Source organism: Mugil cephalus, chromosome 5 (genome assembly GCF_022458985.1).
Source record: "Mugil cephalus isolate CIBA_MC_2020 chromosome 5, CIBA_Mcephalus_1.1, whole genome shotgun sequence".
NCBI lineage: Eukaryota > Metazoa > Chordata > Actinopteri > Mugiliformes > Mugilidae > Mugil > Mugil cephalus.
Genome location: NC_061774.1, coordinates 20,649,750 through 20,668,884, shown reverse-complemented (window position 1 = coordinate 20,668,884; position 19,135 = coordinate 20,649,750). Strand labels below are relative to the sequence as shown.

Genomic DNA, 19,135 nt, shown 5'->3' with positions numbered 1-19,135 from the left:
TAATTTTATGACCTGATTAGTAAAATTGGATAATTTAGTGCAGCCCATCTGACTCTCTCTCACGACACACTAATATGCCACGGCACAGTGTTTGGGATGTATGTATATAACAATGTATAATGTATAACAATGTATAGCAATTGTATAGCATACAGAAGAATTTATTTAGTAGAGAGAAGAAGAAGAACTTTATCGTTACTGCACACAAGTTGCAACTTGTGCTTATTAGCAGCTTGAGGTCAGGTGTATAAATTTAAAATAGATAATAAAATCTCAGTGTCTACGAAATCTACAATATAAATATACAGTAGTATTTCAGATGGCATGGGAATCAAGAATCCTTTATTGTAATTATGTGAGAACGTAATAAAAATTTTGGGCGGTAGCACCTGGCTAAAGTAATGAAACTATAAAAACAATAGGATAAGCACTCTATATAAAAAAACAAGTCTAATTGTGTATTTGTTGCACCTCCAGAACAAATGTCAAGACAAAGCTTCATTTTTTTTGTATTATTATTATTTATGTATGGGTCAAAGCTATTTTTCCAAAGGTGCAGTGCAACAATTTTCTTTTAGAAAAAGTAAAAACAATGGTGGGTAGAGCTTTTAATACTGTAGCAACAATTAATATGACTAAAGGGTAGGTTAGAGACAGATAGAATAGTCGTGGGGAGCCGGCTCTCCCTCGCTGGTAATCGACTCTTCTGATTCACTACCAAACATCGGCTCTTTTGCTCACAGCACATCTCTTAGTCGTCGCCTCGGCTGGATATCCCGGAGCTCTCTCCGACTTCAGGTCTGTTGTTATTATCTTTAAATAACTACTGACAGATGAGAAATTTAATCACATCGACGTGTGAATTAAAAACAAAACGACTACGAGGGGATACTACAAGTACTTGGCAAAGTTAGTCGCGTTTAATTTAGCTGTTGTTGACGTCCGTGAACGCAACACAGCCGGTTGTTTATGTTCTAGAGGTTTGTTGATGGCAGTCCGGACTACAGAGTCTCAAAGGTCACTGAATTATAGGCTACACGGGAAAACACAGTCTTTACAGTTTAATATGTATTACATTACACGACCTAGACTTATTTCTCTAATGTTTATATCAGTCGAAAACCCACAGAGGATGTGTATGTTACTGTATGTTACGGGTATATTAATACAACCAGTTGTTTTCTTGATGATAATCCAGCATAATGGTTAGTTGTGTGTCTTATTATATAATAATGTCATAGTCTATGACCTAAATATAGGGGAGGATGTATGTGTATATTATTTTTAGTCGGCTGCTGCTACATCGTCATTAATTACAATGGTTGTAGAAGGTCCTCATGTATATTGACAAATTTATTACAATATATAATATAATATTTGCCTTAAATGCTTCAATTTGTGATCTGGCATTTTTTATTTTCATTTTGCTACAGGTGTTTTATGAATACTGACTTTGTTTGGTATAATAGGGAAAAAAGATTCTCATTTTATATCTCAATATCAGAAGTCAGAAGGTTTTGACAGATTTTGCCCAGAATTTCACTAGTGTGATGTCAGTCGTGTGATTTCTTGTGGTCAGTTCTTCTTTTCTTTTTCGGGGTTTCCGCAAAGTCTTAAAAAAGTCTTAAGCACAATCACATTTTGCATTTAAATTTAAATTTCAGTCAAGTCTTAAAACAGCTTCTTTCGCTTTTTGTTCAATGAGCAGTTTGTTCCGTGTAGTTATTAAAGAAATCTAACTTAAGCAATATGCAGAAAGAGAAAGTGGAGCTGTGTACATAATGAGGTTTGGAGTAGCCTCATGTTTTGACGAAAGCCTGACTCAATCATGTAAAAGAAAGTAAATCTGGGTCTCAAATTTCCCTTATTTTTCGTACTTATTTATTTATCTATTTTGCTCAGCTTCCTGTTTAAAACCCGCTAACCTGTCTGCCCTCAGCAGGTCTCCCATGTGACACCCACGTAAGGACACAGAGGATAAAACCAGGCACTTTCTCCACGATGGTGACAGCAAATTAGTCCTGTCCGCACTCCAATGGAAGCTCCCGTCATCGCTGCCACTGCTCCTCCGAACTCCTCGGCCACGCTGCCCCCGCCGGTGCCCCTGCGTCCGGCTGTCGCCCCGTCCGTCCAGCTGGGCTTCACCATCCTCTACACCGCTCTGTACGCCGGCCTCTTCCTGGTGGTGTACGTGCAGCTGTGGCTCCTCCACCTCTACAGGCACAAGAGATGGAGCTACCAGAGCTTCTTCCTGTTCCTCTGCCTGCTGTGGTCCGCGCTCCGCACGACCCTGTTTTCTTTTTACTTCCACAACGCCCTGGAAGCAAACCACCTGCCTGCCACCGCCTACTGGCTGCTCTACTGCTTCCCCGTGTGTCTGCAGTTTTTCACCCTCAGCCTCATTAATCTGTACTTTACTCAGGTGAGAAAGGGGAGTAAACAGGACAGTCCGGTTGCTCTTTTATCATACATCAGATGTGATGCAAAAGAGAAACACTGAACAAACAAGATACTTCTAGAGCAGTGCTTTTGCTTTTGGTTTCACTTTTAGTGTACAGTGTTTTTGTTTACTCAGGCCTTTCCGTAACTTCTATGTTTGTTGTATCTCAGGTTTTACTCAAAGCAAGAGAGACTTACAGCACGGATGTGGACAAAGGACTGTAAGTTTCACACTATTAGCCACTTATATATATAAAAAAAAAATACACCATGTGCTATAACAGATAATTTATTCACGATTGGTTTTCTTTAGGTTTTTTGCGCGTGGCGTATACGGTGCGCTGAGCATCATCTTCCTCACCGTGAACGCGGTGTGCGCTGGTCTCGGGGACCGAGGCAGCCGTGGCGGGGCCGGGGAGCGGACCTGGAATCTAGTCCTGGTCCGAGTTCTGGTCAACGACTTGCTCTTCATCCTGGACGCGGTGCTGCTGGCCGCCCTGCTGCTGCTCCTGACCCGACACTCGCGCTCCACCAGCCCCTACCTGATCAGCAAGGTGCAGAGAGACGTTTCTTCCCCAGAGAGTCAAAATAACCAAAAGTAGACTTTTGTAACAGATGTCTTTGGTTTTTATAAGTGAGGGGAGGTCTGACGCTGCTTTCACATTAAATCTATGAGCTTATAGTTACCACAAGAGATGTAGAGTCTTAAAAAGTCTAAAATTTGATAATCCAAATTTAAGTTTTTTTTTTAAAAAAAACTCAGCATATTTTGCATTATAGGTCTTAAATTACAATTAGTTAAGTCTTAAATCCTTATGTCCATTGATTACTACCTCATCTGCAGTATGACCCCCTCGACTTATTTTATTTCTGTTCCTCATTAGCGGAGCCCACCCCAGGGACGTCCTGAGCTGATAGCTGAATGACAATACATTTTGTTATTCAGTTATTATTTAAATAAATCTAGGTCTCTAATTTTCCTTATTTTTCGCACTTGTGTAGGTCTTAGATTTAACCCGTAATGGTCTTAAAAAGTTCTTTAAAAAGTCTCAAATTTAACCTATAATGGTCTTAAAAAGGTCTTCAAAAGTCTTAAATTTAACCCAGAATGGTCCTAAAAAGTCTCAAATTTAACCTATAATGGTCTGAAAAAGGTCTTCAAAAGTCTTAAATTTAACCCATAGTGGTCTTAAAAAGGTCTTAAAAAAGTCTCAAATTTAACCTATAATGGTCTTGAAAAGATCTTAAAAAGTCTTAAACTTCACTTGTTCAAACCTGCAGAAACCCCGATAGATCTTTGTTTGTTGTAAGGACACTGGTGCTGGGAAACTGAGGTAAATGTAAAAGAATAATGATAACATAATGACGGCATAATTTTCATTAGACAAAGAAAATCAGTATGAAAAAAAACTCTGTTCGTGGAGTTTTAATGGAAGGTAGTGCTGCATTGCATTATGGGAATCCAGCATTAATTTGACTGATGCTAGGGAATAGAAGACAGGATATCTTGTTGTTTTTTTTTCCGCTGTATTTGTCTGCAGCGCTCTTTTAGTCCCGTTACGTTTATAGGACAATACAAATGAGTGGAGTTGTCTGCAGCTCTGATGGACGTCCAGGCTAACTGGTTCCTCTGTTACACAACCAGGGGACCACAGTGTGTCGCACAGCAGCGCTCGGAGCAGCAGTGATCTTCTTGTTCGCCAGTCGAGCCTGTTACAACCTGACTGTCCTCATTCTGTCCCAAAACTATCAAGTGGAGTCCTTCAACTTTGACTGGTACAACGTCTCTGACCAGGTAATCACAGTGGCGGTGAATATTTTTATTTCATCTGAACATGTAGGTAAATCTTGGGGAAGTCAACTAGATAGTCATGCGTCTCTGTGTGCGTTTGTTTGTGTTCAGGCCGACCTACAAAGCGAACTCGGTGACAGGGGCTACCTGGCCTTCGGCGCCATCCTCTTCATATGGGAGCTGCTCCCGACCAGCCTGCTCATCCTCATATTCAGAGTTCGCCGACCCGCTCAGGAGGTGAGTCGAGGAGGCCGCTAATGAAAAAGCTGTATGAGACGGGTTCTGCATCACTCAAGCGTCACGTCTCAATGTCACAGAGCAACACCAGCAGAGTCCTGCCCCGTCCGTATTTCTTTGACGACCCTCAAGGCAGCGACGAGGACGTGTCCGTTCCATGGGTGCGCAGCTCGAATCCACACCCAAGGTACTGCCGTTACCAACACTTTACATGATTAATGCTTAAATAAACCGGGGGCTGTAGCACCAACGAAACTAAGCCGAGAGCAGTGTGTGCATGATCTCGCCCACAATGAGGTGATTACTTACTTAAACGTGACCACACTGTCATATCAGTTAGTTTCATGTCTGCGTCGCGCACACAACCCACGCAACACTTGCTGCAGAAGAATCTCTCAGTAAGTCTCTGTGCATCCTGAGGACCGGTGGCGTCTCTCATTACTCGGTTAGATATAAGTTTTTTATTTTCACGGAACTAGTTTTATTTGGGGACCTCTGGTAATTTCTAATAATCTTAATCCCGTACGAATCATCCATGTCTGTGAATTTGTATAGAAATAATTACCTACTATAATTCTCCTAACACAGAGGTCTCTGATAAAACTTATCTGGTGCGAATCGACGTTTCTGTGATTTAGGGGGTGGGTTTTTACTTTTTTGAGACTTTTGTTTGATGTTTTTGCAGCTTTTTTCTGTCTCTTCGCACTTAAGAATAATGAAGGATGGACTGATGTTAGAGAGGAGAGTCGAGATGTTGCTGGACTGATCAGAGTTGGTCTGATTTAAATATCCACAGGTCATTTGTAGTTTCTCACTCTCGGCCTCATTAACGTGCACTTTACTCCGGTAAAGAAGGAGAGAATGAAGGAAAGTCGTTGCTCTTTTGACGCTTTCAGACAACAGCTGTGATGTGGAAGAGAAACACTGATCAAACAACATACTTCTACAGCAGTACTTTTGCTTTTGATTTCACCCTTTGGTTTACTCAGGCCTTGCCGTAACTTCTTTCTTTGCCGTATCTCAGGTTTTACTCAAAGTTTGGACAGATGTTAGAGAGCAGAGTCGAGATGTCGCTGAACTGATCAGAGTTGATTTCAATAGCTCCAGGTCGTTGGTGATTTCTTTCCCAGGATAAATAGTATCACAAATATATCTTTTATTAGTCATTAGAATTTGATTAAAATCGTTTCTGACGCACAGTGGAGTGAGGTGGAAAGTAGCAGAGCCGTAACTGCAGATCATAAATTTGGGTAAAACACAGGGTTTGTTTATCCCGTGCGAATGCGTCACATGAAAAACAGACGTGGGCGAGTCATTTCTGAATCTACAGGACGTCCCAGGTTAAACTAATCTCACGTGAATAGGGCGCTAATACACGGAAGCACAAAGCGGTCATGCATTTATACTTATTATTTCCTGCATTTTCATGTGAAAATTAGTTAATTTCCTCCGTTTTCTCAAGCTGTCTAGTTATTTATCTCATTATCTTGGGAAAACATGTTGTGTTTATATATTTATATGTACATGACCTGTCATTCTAACTGAGGGATGCCCTGAACACCAATGTAAGTAATAATATGGTACTAATAATATCAGTGTAATAGGCCTACTGTACGCTGAGCTGTTTGTTTTGTGATTTAATGTTTGCTAGGTAACAATTAAGTTTCTGGAAATCCCGAAGATAATGAGATAAATAACTCGAGATACGTATGAATGTATGGCCGCTTAGGGCTTCCGTACTAATCCATTCGACTCAAGAAGACCTTCACACTTCTAAAGATTTAGATTTAATTCATCACGATCAGATCCACAGTTCACCAGCTCAGTTATTGTGGATGTCGTGGGAGCTAACACCATCACCACGTCCTCTCATACTTCACCTTTGTTGCTTCTCCCAGCTGGTACGGATCAGAGACCGCTCCTCTCCTGTTTTCCACCAACCCATCCGACCTCAACCACCAGCACCACACGTTCTACTCCACCCCTCAGAACTGAGCCCCGACCCTCAGCCGTTCTCAGGTCCGACGCAACCCGCAATGACGTTCATCTCAAGGACGCGCAGCAGCAGCAGCAGCAGCATCAGCAGCAGCAGTAGAAGTACCACCTCACTCTGAAAACCTCAGGAAACCACCAGCAAACAGTGAACTTGCACTTTTTTAGTTTTGGAACGGAGAGCGTATTTGTTGAATGTGAATCTATCAAAAAAAAAAAAAAAAGGGAACAAGCTTTAAACGTCGTCCTCAGTTAGATCCTCGTGAAGGTTGAGCTGAGATCGAGCTGCAGGCTCTTAGCTTATTTTTAAAGTAATTTTCTCACTGTACCAGGTAAACTACTCCTAAATACGGCGCGTTTAGCTTCGTTTACATTCCTTAAAACACGGGGCAGTTCACGTGATAAAAGAAGAAGTACTGTTTTAAGACCAGTAATGTCTCTTGGCACATTCCTTTACACCAGCAGGCTGTTTACTGATCAGTGATCCAAACATGGCTGCAGGTATGACTGTGTTTCCTCCCTCTAAGGCCAGTATCCCCCCTCCCTCCCCTCCTCTTGTATAATTATATTTTGATATTTGAAGTTTAACTTATTTTATGAATATGATTCTACCTTTAATTGTAGGTCAAATAAATTAATGCTTGTTTTTGAGGTTACCACATGAAATTTACTATGTAAACAGGAAACCAATAAAAACTTTTCTGAAAAACGTGTGTCGTCTGTTGTGGGAATCATATGTCATTATAAATCAAAGCGTGTGAACCACCAGTGGATATGACTTTACTTTTGTCTGACACCGTCCGATAAAAAACCCTGTTTAAACCATTTTACATCCGCTTTATTTTACAGGTCTGCAGTGTCGCCGTATATAATATGTTACATCTAAGAATAGATAAAAAAATAAATAATTTGAAAGACGTCCAGAGAGAAAACGCATCATTAAAGACATATAAGACACGTGGTCGATTAATTTTTAAACGAATATGTGGTTTAAACCTTTGTTTCAAGGAAAATACCAAAATACACTTCTATGAAACTATTTCACTATAACCGACCTGTACAAGGACAAGAACATCGACAGTGACACAAGGAGACATTTGTTTGTTTTTTTTTATTCCTGTAACTCAACCCGTTCATTTTCAACCTTTTGCAGAATGATCTGTGTGAAACCAGAGGTTAAAACTTTAGCCCTGCAGACACTCGGCTGGAGTGGATCAGGGGATGGATGTCTTCTAAAAAGGGGACAGTTTCCCCAGTACATGATTGAACAGTGGCTCATTTATATTTTGAAACCCTGTTGGGTTGTTTCCTTTCACGCCGACAGTCAACACAAGGATCCTGGTTGTCAATCATACCATGAGCTGGGGGGGTGGGGGGCCTCTATGGCTCAATGGAAAACTCCAGCAGAGCCACTAAATGGACCTTGTGATGTAATTGTTTTGGTCAAGAACATTGACTGTGTACACTATGGACAAACCCATCGTGATGTCACCCACTGGATTCTGAACCAAGGAAACGAAGCCCAAAGGGTTTGACTCCGCCCACATGAGGATACTCCAAATATGGACATGGGGGGGTGGTTGTGTTGGACATTGAGAACCGCCCACCCAACTCTCCGCTCCCCGTTAGCTCAGGCTAGGAAGGAACTTTAGCCTTAATTTTGCAGAATTTTAAACCTTCATAAAAAATAAATGTCACAGTATTATTTTCCCCTCAATGGCCCCCGAGCAACTTGGGTTCTTCCATTTTAATTGTTCTTTCCCATTTTACAACAAAGAACAATTAAACATACATACAGTTGTCGTGAATAGTGAAATGAACTATTGAGACCAAAATCATTTTTTTGTACCAGGCTGTAAACATGTTTGGGCTTTTTAACATGGGGGTTTATGGGGGTTTGCGCCCTTTTGGAGCCTCAAGTGGCCACTCGATGAACTGCAGCTTTTTGCATTGACTTCATCGCTTCTTTGTCTAGAATAAACTTTAAATCTCTTTAAAGCATGTTTTGTTCTATGTGAACCAAATGTGACTAATGTGCAGTTTTATTTCCTGCTTTTACTTGTTCTTCTCTAATGTCAATTAGACGTTTGAAAAGACAACAACAGCAAAAAACTTTTCCCCTATTAAAAAAAAACTGAGAAAAATTAAGAGACGGGAATAAATTTCTTTAAACCAACAAAATTAATATTGAAAAAGGCTGATTTGACCTAAAGTGAATCAACACTTTATCCCTCGATGTGGATCAATCAAGAAGAGCTGGCACATCTAAAAAGTTAAAAGAAGTCAGGGTTTTTTTCTTTTTGTTGTTCTTTTAGATCAGTAGCAACTTTTAATATAACAGCAACAGAAAACCCAAAGAAAGGTGCTCACACTTAACGAACCTCACACTGTAACACAACGGCACCTCCGCAGCGCGAGCCTGCCGACATTCAAACCCACATCCGTGCCGTGCCGCTGCTATTTCAGTCAGTTTATTCTGCATTATGTACAGATCCTCCTATTAAAACTCTTTATACAGTATGTACACATTCAAATAAATCAGTATGTTACAGTGTCTGCAGTGGCAACACGTTGAGAACCCAGGAAAACAGAAGAGCGGCGACGCATTAAAAAGGAAAAGAAAGCGGAAATTGTCGACCGGATTCTCTCGATTCCGAGTTCACTGTTAACGATGTAACACGTGGATGTGGTGAATGGGAACACCTGTACGCCGGGTTAAACAGAAAGTGCAGACAAAGACGTCATCGAAAGGAAAAAAAAAACGAGCAAACACAAATCCAAACACCTCCTTCACTGATCAACCTCGACTGGGTTTCAAACGAGAACTCCTCCGCAGTCTGATTAAACTTACAAACACCTGTAGTACATCTCTTACTGAAGTCCTTCTTAGTGGGAAAAAAAATGTTGGAATCAAAACATAAAAAAAAAGGGGGGGGGGGCTATTGCTTCCTGACACAGAAAGAGTCCAGAGGCGCCTTCCGACGGCCTGAGTCCAACTCGACACACTTAAGATACCTGAGCCAGAGGAAGGCAGCAGCCACGAGGAAGAGAGGCAATGAAGAACCAAAGCAGCCACATGTCAGCTCAGGGTGCCCGTCGGTCCACGGCGATATGTCCCGAGTCAGAACGCGAACGATCAGTTGTCTGGTGGCGGGGGGGACGACGACGTCTCCAGCTTGCGGAGGCGGCGGCGCCTCAGCTCGGCGGCGCTCGGTTCCCCGTCCTCGTCCTCCACCTCCCCGTCGTCCATCTTCTCTTTTCTGTCCGGGTCCGAGGAGGCGGAGGTGGAGTCGGCGGGTTGGGAGGAGACGGTGGCTCCACTCGCTTCGTCGGCTGGAAACAAAACAGTCGAGGTTAAACTTGTGTCCTGTTTCAACTAAGATATCAACCCTTTAATGTTCCCCTGGGTCATATGTGGGACAGCAGTAGCTTTTTGAACCAATCAGAGCTCTGTACTCGAGTTGTGTTGTGTCATTTCATTGATAAAAGTCATTATAAGATTCAAACAACACATTTTTTTCCAAACAAAACAAATTCTTAACTGTGTTCCAACTTTACACAACAAAAACACCACTTAGAGCACGGATGTCAAACATATGGCCCGCGGGCCAAAAGCGGCCCGCCAGAGGGTCCGATCTGGCCCGCGGGATGAATTTACAAAGTGCAAAAATTACACTGAAGACATTAACTGCAAATTTTCCAATAAAATTTACTTTTCCTTTCACACAATTTACGAGCTGTGGACATAACAACATTGAGACATATCGAAATTGCACTTCTTTTTCTTAGGAAACATCTGGTTGTAATATTTTGTAATAGCACAGGTCATTAAATGTAAACACTTTCATAATGTACTTCTTTGTGCTAAAACAAAGGGAAACATTTGAAGTTGTCATTATTTGAAGGTCTGGCCCCTTGAGATCATGTGGTTCTGTACGTGGCCCAAGAACTAACATGAGTTTGACACCCCTGACTTAGAGTGACTCACTTATAAAGATAACAAATGTTTTATTTACTGTAAACTAGACTAGATTTTTTGTCATTTTTACTAATTTTTCTTTTGTCTTGTTCATATACATTTTTTCTTATCTCATGATTCTTGGACAAAATAATTAATAAAGTGATCTTGAATCTTGACTTTTATGATAGAAACTTTAGAGTCAAACCGAGACCATGTATGAGCTCCAAAAGGTTCATGAACAGCATTCAGTTTACTATATAGGGTTTTTTGGAAATTATATGGAATATTGGATATTGGAATGATAAGAGGTTGACCAGATTTAAGCAACAACAAGTAGTGCATTTTTAGATCGACCGACTGAGGAGGTGAGGTTACTTACAGACAGAGGAGGTGGAGGAGGAGGCCTTCTCCTTACTGGGACTCTTACTGGCGGCTGGAGGAGGAGACGCAGTGTGGTTTGTTCCACTGGCTTCTCCGGCGCTGGCCTCAGCCCGAGGAGGACTGTGGAGAACAGAGGAGGACGATTCAAGGATTGAAGTGAAACTTAGACAGATGCAACACAAGAAATTCTGCTCGGTTTTGCTTTAGATTTAATCCGTCTGGACAATGTGATGGTTTCTACGTTTAAAGTTTGGAGGGGGGGAAAAATATTTTAAAGCTGCCCACTTGTCTCTTATGTCTCCATCTACTGAACACATGAATACAGTCCTGTATTTATATATTGTTATTATTCTGAACTTGTTGTAATCTCTATAAAAGTTAACAAATGCCAATGAAAACTGCTGCAGCTTCACACTAAAAAGCATTTTTTTTTATAAAGATAGTCACAATAAATTCTGTGTTTTCAGTCAGAAAAAGAAAATAACCATCATTGTTGATTTTTTTTTAATATTATTAAGTAATGCAATGAGCAAAACCAACTTCTTAGCGGAAACCAACTGCTTTCACTTCACTCTATGTGCAGCACAGACTGATCCCAAAACAATGGAAGAAGGACAATTATCACCTGATATTAAAACGAAAATTGTCTTGTTAATAAAAACAGCCTGATTCATTAAACGCTCTGTTAATGGAGCTGAGATGAGACTAATATTAATTCATTCATACAATGAGATTCATTTGTTTTGTTTTGCTATTTCTAACAACACCCCCCCACCAGCCACAGAATCTCTTAAGGCTGAATTACGTGAGCGTGGCGACGGTGCTGAGGTAGTGGTGGATGTTGAGCATGGCGGCGTCCAGCAGGGTGTGGATGTTTTGGAGACACTGAAGTCTGGCCTCCAGTCCCCGGCGTCCCTCCGCCTCCAGCTCCCTCAGCTCCTCTTCCGACAGCCGAGACAGAGACGGAGGGGGAGGGGGCATCGACGACACTGGAGGAGGCGAGAGGACGAAGTAGTGAAGTGAGTAAAAGCTGGCAGGGACCTCGGGACACGTTTTCTGGATAAATACCAGAGTTTGCGTGCACTGTGCGTGGGAGGAGCTTTTATTTACTCTTTCATTTTAGGTTCTAGGGTCATTTTCAGATTTCACACAGTCTCAATCCAAATAAAGTATCTAGTGGTGCTCTGTGAGGATTTGATGTGCCAACTGAGCGAGTCAGCAAGCATTAAAAACAATTTCTGTTGATGTAATTATGCATTTTGCCCAAAATAACGAAAGAATGTGGTTAGAAATTATGCTGGTGTCAGAGGTCGGTACATAGCGTGACTGGAAAAGCAACAATTGGCTGCTATCGATCACTTGTTGCAACACTATAAAGTATTTGATATGCAACTACTAACGCTCACCAAAGGGAGGAGGTGGCGGCATAGGCAGCCATGGTGCGGTAGGGAAGGGAGGAGGTGGGAAAGAGAAGGGGAAGCCCGGCATTGCTGATCCCGGAGCTGCTGCAGCCGCTGCTGCTGCTGCTGCTGCTGCTGCTGTAGCGGAGTCTGTCGTAGATGACGTGGGCTGAGTGGAGCCTGAATGAGGCAAACACATCACACACTCACTGCCTAGCTAGGTGCAAAGCGCTCACTCAACAGATAAATAAATAAATGTGCAGTTAATGAGGTAGTTCGAGGCGTTCTTACCGGCCGCCTGCGTCGCCTCTGTGCTGCTCTGGGGAGCGTCGGTGGCGCCGGGAGCTGGAGGTGCAGCGGCGGCGGCGGGAGGAGGCACCGCGGGGAAGGGACCCCAGAAGGGGAAGATGCCAGGAGGAAAGCCTGGAAGCATGCCTGGAGCCACTGGAGGAAAAGACACGACAAGATAGATCCTCAGCGACCGTGTAGAGCGGCTCAACTAGTGTCAGAGTTAACTAATACGATAAGAGTTTATAGTTCTGAAGTCTCCACATTTGATCATTCTTGTACGACGGCTGCGTTAAAGCACATCACAGGTGTTCTCACCATTAGGAGGCGGGGCTGCAGGGGCGTTGGCGGGGGCTGCCGGGGCAGGGGGCGGAGCCTGGGCTGGAGCTGGAGCCTGATTGTTGTTGGATGCTCGGAGGACGTCCATGCGACAGGTGGGACACGTCTGCTGCCTCTGGAACCAGGAGCGCAGGCAGCTGTGGGGAGGAGAAGGACGGCGACGCCGTTATTTAAAGTAGAACAAGAACCGCAGCCCCAGGGGCTGTTGCGTTTAAGTGGTGTTTAATTTGCCATGGTGACTGGTTTCGCGTTAAATACACAAGCTGTTGGGCGCTGACCACATCTGACACGCAACTGTTTGTTTTTCCCGTCTCCAGTCTGTCCCGCTGAGCTCCCGGGCTGTTTATCGCCCAAACTTACCTGGAGTGGAAAATGTGATTACAGGGTAGCTTCTTGGCTCCAGTGACCATTTCCTCCCGACAGATGATGCACACGTTGTCCGAGGCCTGCAGGTCTTCGGGAGTAGCATCAGGATACCTGAACGAACGGACAAGAAGGGCAACAGAAGTGAGCAGAGGCTACGTAACGTATCAGAGAGGTTTGTCTTTGGCTTGAACCGTCTCTCTACATCTATTACAGGATTGAAACCCTGTTTTTGTTAAGTAATTGCAACTGAAATTAATATAGCAAACTAAAAAATAAAAGGCACTTACCAATTTTTAACTTTTACAATGTATTAGACACTTTTAATAAAGGCTTTTTAAACTTTGGTTCTGTTTTTTTCCTGAAGTTAATATAGTTACTAGGGTTGACAATAGATTAAATTATTTAACTGCAATTAATTGCATGGTTTCCATAGTTAATGCATTTAAAGATCTATTTTAACTGCATCTTAAATGGGATATTTTTAAGTTTTTATTATTCTTATTAATTTGAAAGTGGACAAATACGATTGCTTTGTCTTTTATTATTGCACTTACTCCTAAATGAAGACAAATACTGTCCAGAATATTCTCCAGAATAATCACAGACACCTATATAACTAACGCTGCTGTTTGTTTTTTTGCCTGTGGAGTTGTTTTGGGCTCTCTGTGATAACTTATCCATTATGGTCTGCCTTTGTCTTTACCAGTTTCTGCCTAATCTTGGATGTTTTGATAGTTTCGATGCTACAGATTATTTTCTTCCACGGGTTAAAATGAACTTACAATGACCACGCTTTAGATTTCGTTCACTTTCCACAGTGTTACTGCTACCGATTACCCAAATATTCTACAGCATATATTGTCATTTGTCCAACAAACAACAACAAGATATGATTAGTTTAGTCGGGGGAAGAAAGATTAATCATAACCAGAGGTAAACTTACAGTGTATTCATGTTGCGGATGGCTCTCCGGGACATTATAGCATCCGTTACAGCTTTTTTGAACTGCCTGAGAGAAATGACAAACAGCACAAGAATCAACATACATTTCTAATCTGATTTAATGACAAAAAAATAAATCAAACCTGCAATAAGATTAAACTATACAAAAATGCTTTAAAGAGATTAACTCGTGCAGCTGTAATCATCGCACCACCGCCAAAGAAAAACTTAATACATTAAAATAACGTGAGGTAGAACACATAATTGGTAAAAAAAACTTTCTAAATCAATGAGCATGGGACAGAGAAAAATGACAAAGCTGCTCACCTCATAGCCAAATACATGGGGCGGATGGCAAACAGGGGGAAGGTGTGAACCTTTATCATGATGGTCATGAAGGCGATGTACAGCAGCACTTTGATGAAACCTGGAATACACAGAATAGCATTTCAGTACGGTTTCGCCGACATTTTAAGGAGATAAATAAATCCCGTGCTGAACTCGGGCTGAATAAAGCACCTGTGAAGAGCTCGGTGTAGAGCATGTAGACGGCCTTGTTGTCCCAGGGGTTCTCACTCTGCAGGTCAATGGTGTGCAAGATGTATTTGATGAATGTGGTCAGCACCATTGTCAGCAGGATGGCGTACTGAGGAGCACACGAGAGAACATTGAAAATGCATAACTTTACGCTTTTAGACCTCAGATTCACCAGCAAATGAAGTGATTTCCACAGGACACAGTAAATAGGTTCAGTCTAAACCACGTCCACACTAAACCAAACAGGCTTAATCCTGGGAGAGTAAAAATAACTCTTAGATTAACATGAGTTAAAATAGCCTTTTGTTTAAAGATAAAGACATGGAGCTGAGCCTCAATTTCCCCACTGCGGGATAAATAAATGATTATCTTATCTTAGTAGAGTCTGACAAACCTCAAATCCAAACACTAGCTGGACTGAAGCTCCTCTGGTAATGATGCTGTGACAGGCATGGTTGACAAACAGGAAGTCCATGACCGCCAGCAGTCCCATGAGAGCTACAGGAAATAAAGAGTGTTATCCTAATTGATGGCCTACATTTCTCCGCCGGGCGTTTGCATATAGACATTTTACCAGAAGAAGTATTGATTAAAACTTTAATATTTGCACAAACTGATTCTGAATATATGGCATCAAATAAATCCTCCTAATTGCGTGTGAAGAGATCAGTGAAACGGAACGGATTCTGCTGAAGCACACGTGTTTGTGGTCGGTTAGCGTCATCGTCTCAGTCACTCCGGGGCTACGCTAAACTGTGGAGCACCTGGTCTCATGTGAAAATAGAAACATTTACATACGGTTTCATTTAGCTAAAGACTCAGCCTCAAACGTCCTATCAATGAAGGGCAGAGAGAGAGAAAGAAGTGAAAGATAAAAAAAGCGCAGAGGAGTGGGAAAAATGAAATCTGGCGGCTCGTACTTACATAAAACTCTCAAGTGAAAAACCCAGGATATGTTTGGACTTCGCTCCATCTGACGGAAAAACACATAAAGAACACATTAAAGCAGCAAACCCACACATCTATTCAAAAACTGAAAGATCACATGAGATTTTTAACAATATATATATGTTCACTAAAAAGTTTGGTAATAACCTCTACATAGGGCTGGTATTTTATTTATTTTTTTGTTAGGATATCAATTTTTAATATACCAACACATGTATTTGATTACACAGTGTACACAGCTTTTTATGAATGGAAAAAAAAATGTTGACTATAATCACTGTGGTAGTGCTACAGACGTAGCAGTTTAGATATGAACAAATAAATTAAATCATAACATTTAATTCTTCTTCTCTCTCTTTTTTTTTTTTTTAATCTCCGAGCTGGAAATGTCCCCAGATTTCCACATCAGCAGGCGGTGCTAACACAGGGTCATGCAAACCTGTTTTACTACTAGTGTTGGATTACTCCACAGTATTTACTCATCGTCACATTAAAATAGTCTATCCTCAGTCCATCTACTGCATTAATTCGTCTCTCAACCACTAGAAAATGCTGTGAACACGTGATTACACATGAAAAAAAAAAAGAAAAATACCGTGATAAATAACGTTTTCGGTCACACCGCTCGGCCCTCCCTCTACATCCTTTACATTCTAGTTCAAACTAAATCATCAGTTATAAAATCTCAGATAACAATGTTTGTTCGAGTCAACGCCATCTGCCTCGTCTGGAATGTGCGTGATGAGGGAGCGGGTTTCTCGTCCATCACTCACAAAGTCCACCCGGTCCTCGGCCAGCCAGTGGAAGCACTTAAGGAAGAGCAGGAGGGTGAAGAGGGCGACGAAGCGAGGGGAGAAATCATCCCTGAACACAGTGAAGGCCAGGCACGTCTCGGTCACCGCGTACCAGGAGCGTTCGATGAGGTGCTGATGGGAGCGAGAAAAGACACGTGTGAACGCACCTGAGCAAAAACGCTAATTTTGTCTTCATCTACACTACAAATAAAAGCAAACAGTGTGTGAAGTAATGACAACAGAACTCTACCTCCATTTCTGCAGCCCTTAGCTGTCCAAAAAAGACCTTCCTCATGAATTTTCCCAGCAGAAACACCAGCACGAACGCCTGAATGTACAACACCTGATGATGCAAGAAACACACAGCAGATTTCTTACAATGTCACGTTTCGAGACAGTCCCAAAGAGTTCACTTCACGCCGCTGCCGCTCTTACCGCCATGCTGGGGCTGCTCTTGGTGAGGTAGACCACAGTGGGGTAGAACTGGTGTTTGAGGAGGTAAGCGTGCGCCACCACAGCTCCAGTCAGCGCCAGACTAGTGGCGGTCACCAAGGCTGCACGCACCATTTTGGACTCAGATGCTGCAGAGAGGAAACAGATGAAGGGAGAAAAGGAAGAATGGGCAGCTGTGCAAAGTATGTGACAGCTGACTGGCATAGCAGAACAATATGCAAATACAGGGGAGAGCTTTGCTAGAGAGCGATCAGTGACATTTTTTATGTCATGTTCATTTTACTTGCATATATACATTTTTTATTAACTGAACATACTGCACGTTCACAAAGCTTTGGTAGCCTATCAGTCCATAATGAAATCTAAAACTCTGCCATTATCTCTCTAACCTTTTTACCAAAAGAAAGGCAACACTTTATGGAAAAAATAAATAACATTTCAGGGTTATTTGTTTACCAACTCAACTGCAACGTGATAAAAAAAAAGTTCCAACTTCTATCATTCATGTTGATTAATTCTGATTTGTTAGTTGTGCAGCTGAGTAATGCAAACAAAGATTATCAAGAATAACCTGTGATTAATACGCTCGAGCGGCCACACTCTCTTTAATGCATGTTTGTGGGGCAAACTCTGAACAATTTATTAGTTATTAGAATGATCCTTAATGGCAGAGGCTGGTGAAATGACGTTAAAGGTCAGACCTTTATTACCATTATTGCCATTATGGTCTGACAACATGTAAACATCTCACAAGATAAAATCAGTATTTTCTAGACTGATCATCCGGAAACTCGGATACAGTCCAAACACAAAGTGACACATTTGTTACCGACTGGCTGTGACAGCGGATGCAGACTTTTGTCTTGTCTTGTGTTGTGTTTGCCGAAATGTGACAACGTAAGGATTTCTGAGCTTGTCCTCAGTCACACATGGTTGACTTGAGGTTTTATTTAAAGATGTAGAACGAGATTTCTTTTAAACAATGCAGAAAAAACCTATTAACATTTTGTAGCGCGAAGAATAGGTCAAATAACTCATTAACAAAAAAGTTTAGCCTTTTTAAAAAAAGGGCAGAAACATGATCTGTAATTTAATTAATTTCACTTTCATTTATTGAATCGGGACAATGCACATAAATCAACATTGGTGCATTAGTCCCAAGGCTTTTACACAACACAAACATAGAAGACTTTTAACAGAAGACAAATGCCAATCATATAATAGACAATTACAAAACCAGACATAGACAGACAATGTCAAAACAAACCAATAAAAGACACAGACAGACAATATTATAAATAAAACATTCTGACCCACAATTACAAAAGATCAATGGACCAAGAACAGGCATCAAATTAAGAACAGTATTTAGGCTATACGACTTTTTAAGTTACAATTGTACAAAGTAAAAGGATCGTTTCTGTTTTCTCCAGTGCTATTGTTGTAAAGTTAATTTGGTTACAAATGTTCACTCTATCGGAGCTAATTTACACAACTACTCCACACTACGAAACATTTCTAAAACTTAAAACAAGGTACGGATGAAGATCTTCTAACACATATGTTAAGATTAGCATGTGCAAATAAACGTCTTTCATTTTCTGGTGAAGAAGACGCTTTTTTTTGCTAACTTCGGAGCCTGTGTGGTAAAAAATGAAGACCTCAGACTATCCTCGTGACAGCTTGCATAGAAATAACGAAACTTAAGCTTGCGAAGATAATAGTTGAATGCACTTTTGTGTTAGTAGTCCACAGACTACCTGTCAAACCCGGATAATTGGGTTAGTTAGCCAGTGCTAGCCACTGTTAGCCGGTGCTAGCTGCCTCCACTGTGCGGGACTTACCGATTACTCGATTTCTGCGGAAGACTTGCTCCTTCGTTAACGCGACGAATGTCTCCTTACGTGCCAAAATCTTCAAATTGTCGCCAGCTACTCCATTTCCATCATGCTACACTACCCTCCCTGTAACATTTACCAAACCCTGGCCCCTGTTGGTGTGTCTACGTGTTTATCTTTGGCTTGCTCCTTGGGAGCCACCTCACATCCGGTTTTGCATTAAGGTAATTTGACGCAAGGGGATTTTCAGCAATCATCGAATACTTACTTTTAAGCCGGAAAACGGCTGTAAAACGCAACTATGACTAAACGCTGTCAGAATATTGGTATATTGTTGATAATTTCCCTAGCAGAATTCGTAAATGTGATTAGTTGTGGGAGTGTCATTAGGCGGCGCCGCTTTTATAATGCTTACGGTAAATACCAAC

At 41.6% G+C, this 19,135-nt stretch overlaps 2 protein-coding genes across 2 annotated transcripts; one reads left to right on the top strand and one right to left on the bottom strand.

Annotated features, from left to right (window-relative positions):
- Positions 1–691: 691 nt before the first annotated feature.
- gpr137 (G protein-coupled receptor 137) lies at positions 692–8,584 on the top strand. The gene is made up of 8 exons (XM_047585255.1): positions 692–798; positions 1,943–2,422; positions 2,611–2,660; positions 2,753–2,993; positions 4,085–4,234; positions 4,343–4,468; positions 4,549–4,655; positions 6,367–8,584. The coding sequence occupies exons 2-8, from the start codon at positions 2,036–2,038 to the stop codon at positions 6,461–6,463; spliced, it is 1,158 nt and encodes a 385-aa protein (XP_047441211.1). The 5' UTR covers positions 692–798; positions 1,943–2,035; the 3' UTR covers positions 6,464–8,584.
- Positions 8,585–8,757: 173 nt separating this feature from the next.
- On the bottom strand, positions 8,758–18,922 carry syvn1 (synovial apoptosis inhibitor 1, synoviolin). Its single transcript, XM_047585251.1, has 16 exons — positions 18,714–18,922; positions 16,852–16,997; positions 16,667–16,759; positions 16,396–16,548; positions 15,599–15,647; positions 15,069–15,172; positions 14,657–14,783; positions 14,465–14,564; positions 14,139–14,204; positions 13,190–13,306; positions 12,809–12,966; positions 12,494–12,646; positions 12,209–12,382; positions 11,608–11,791; positions 10,801–10,922; positions 8,758–9,793 (listed from the first exon to the last, which is right to left on the bottom strand). The coding sequence occupies exons 2-16, from the start codon at positions 16,981–16,983 to the stop codon at positions 9,597–9,599; spliced, it is 1,929 nt and encodes a 642-aa protein (XP_047441207.1). The 5' UTR covers positions 16,984–16,997; positions 18,714–18,922; the 3' UTR covers positions 8,758–9,596.
- Positions 18,923–19,135: the final 213 nt, after the last annotated feature.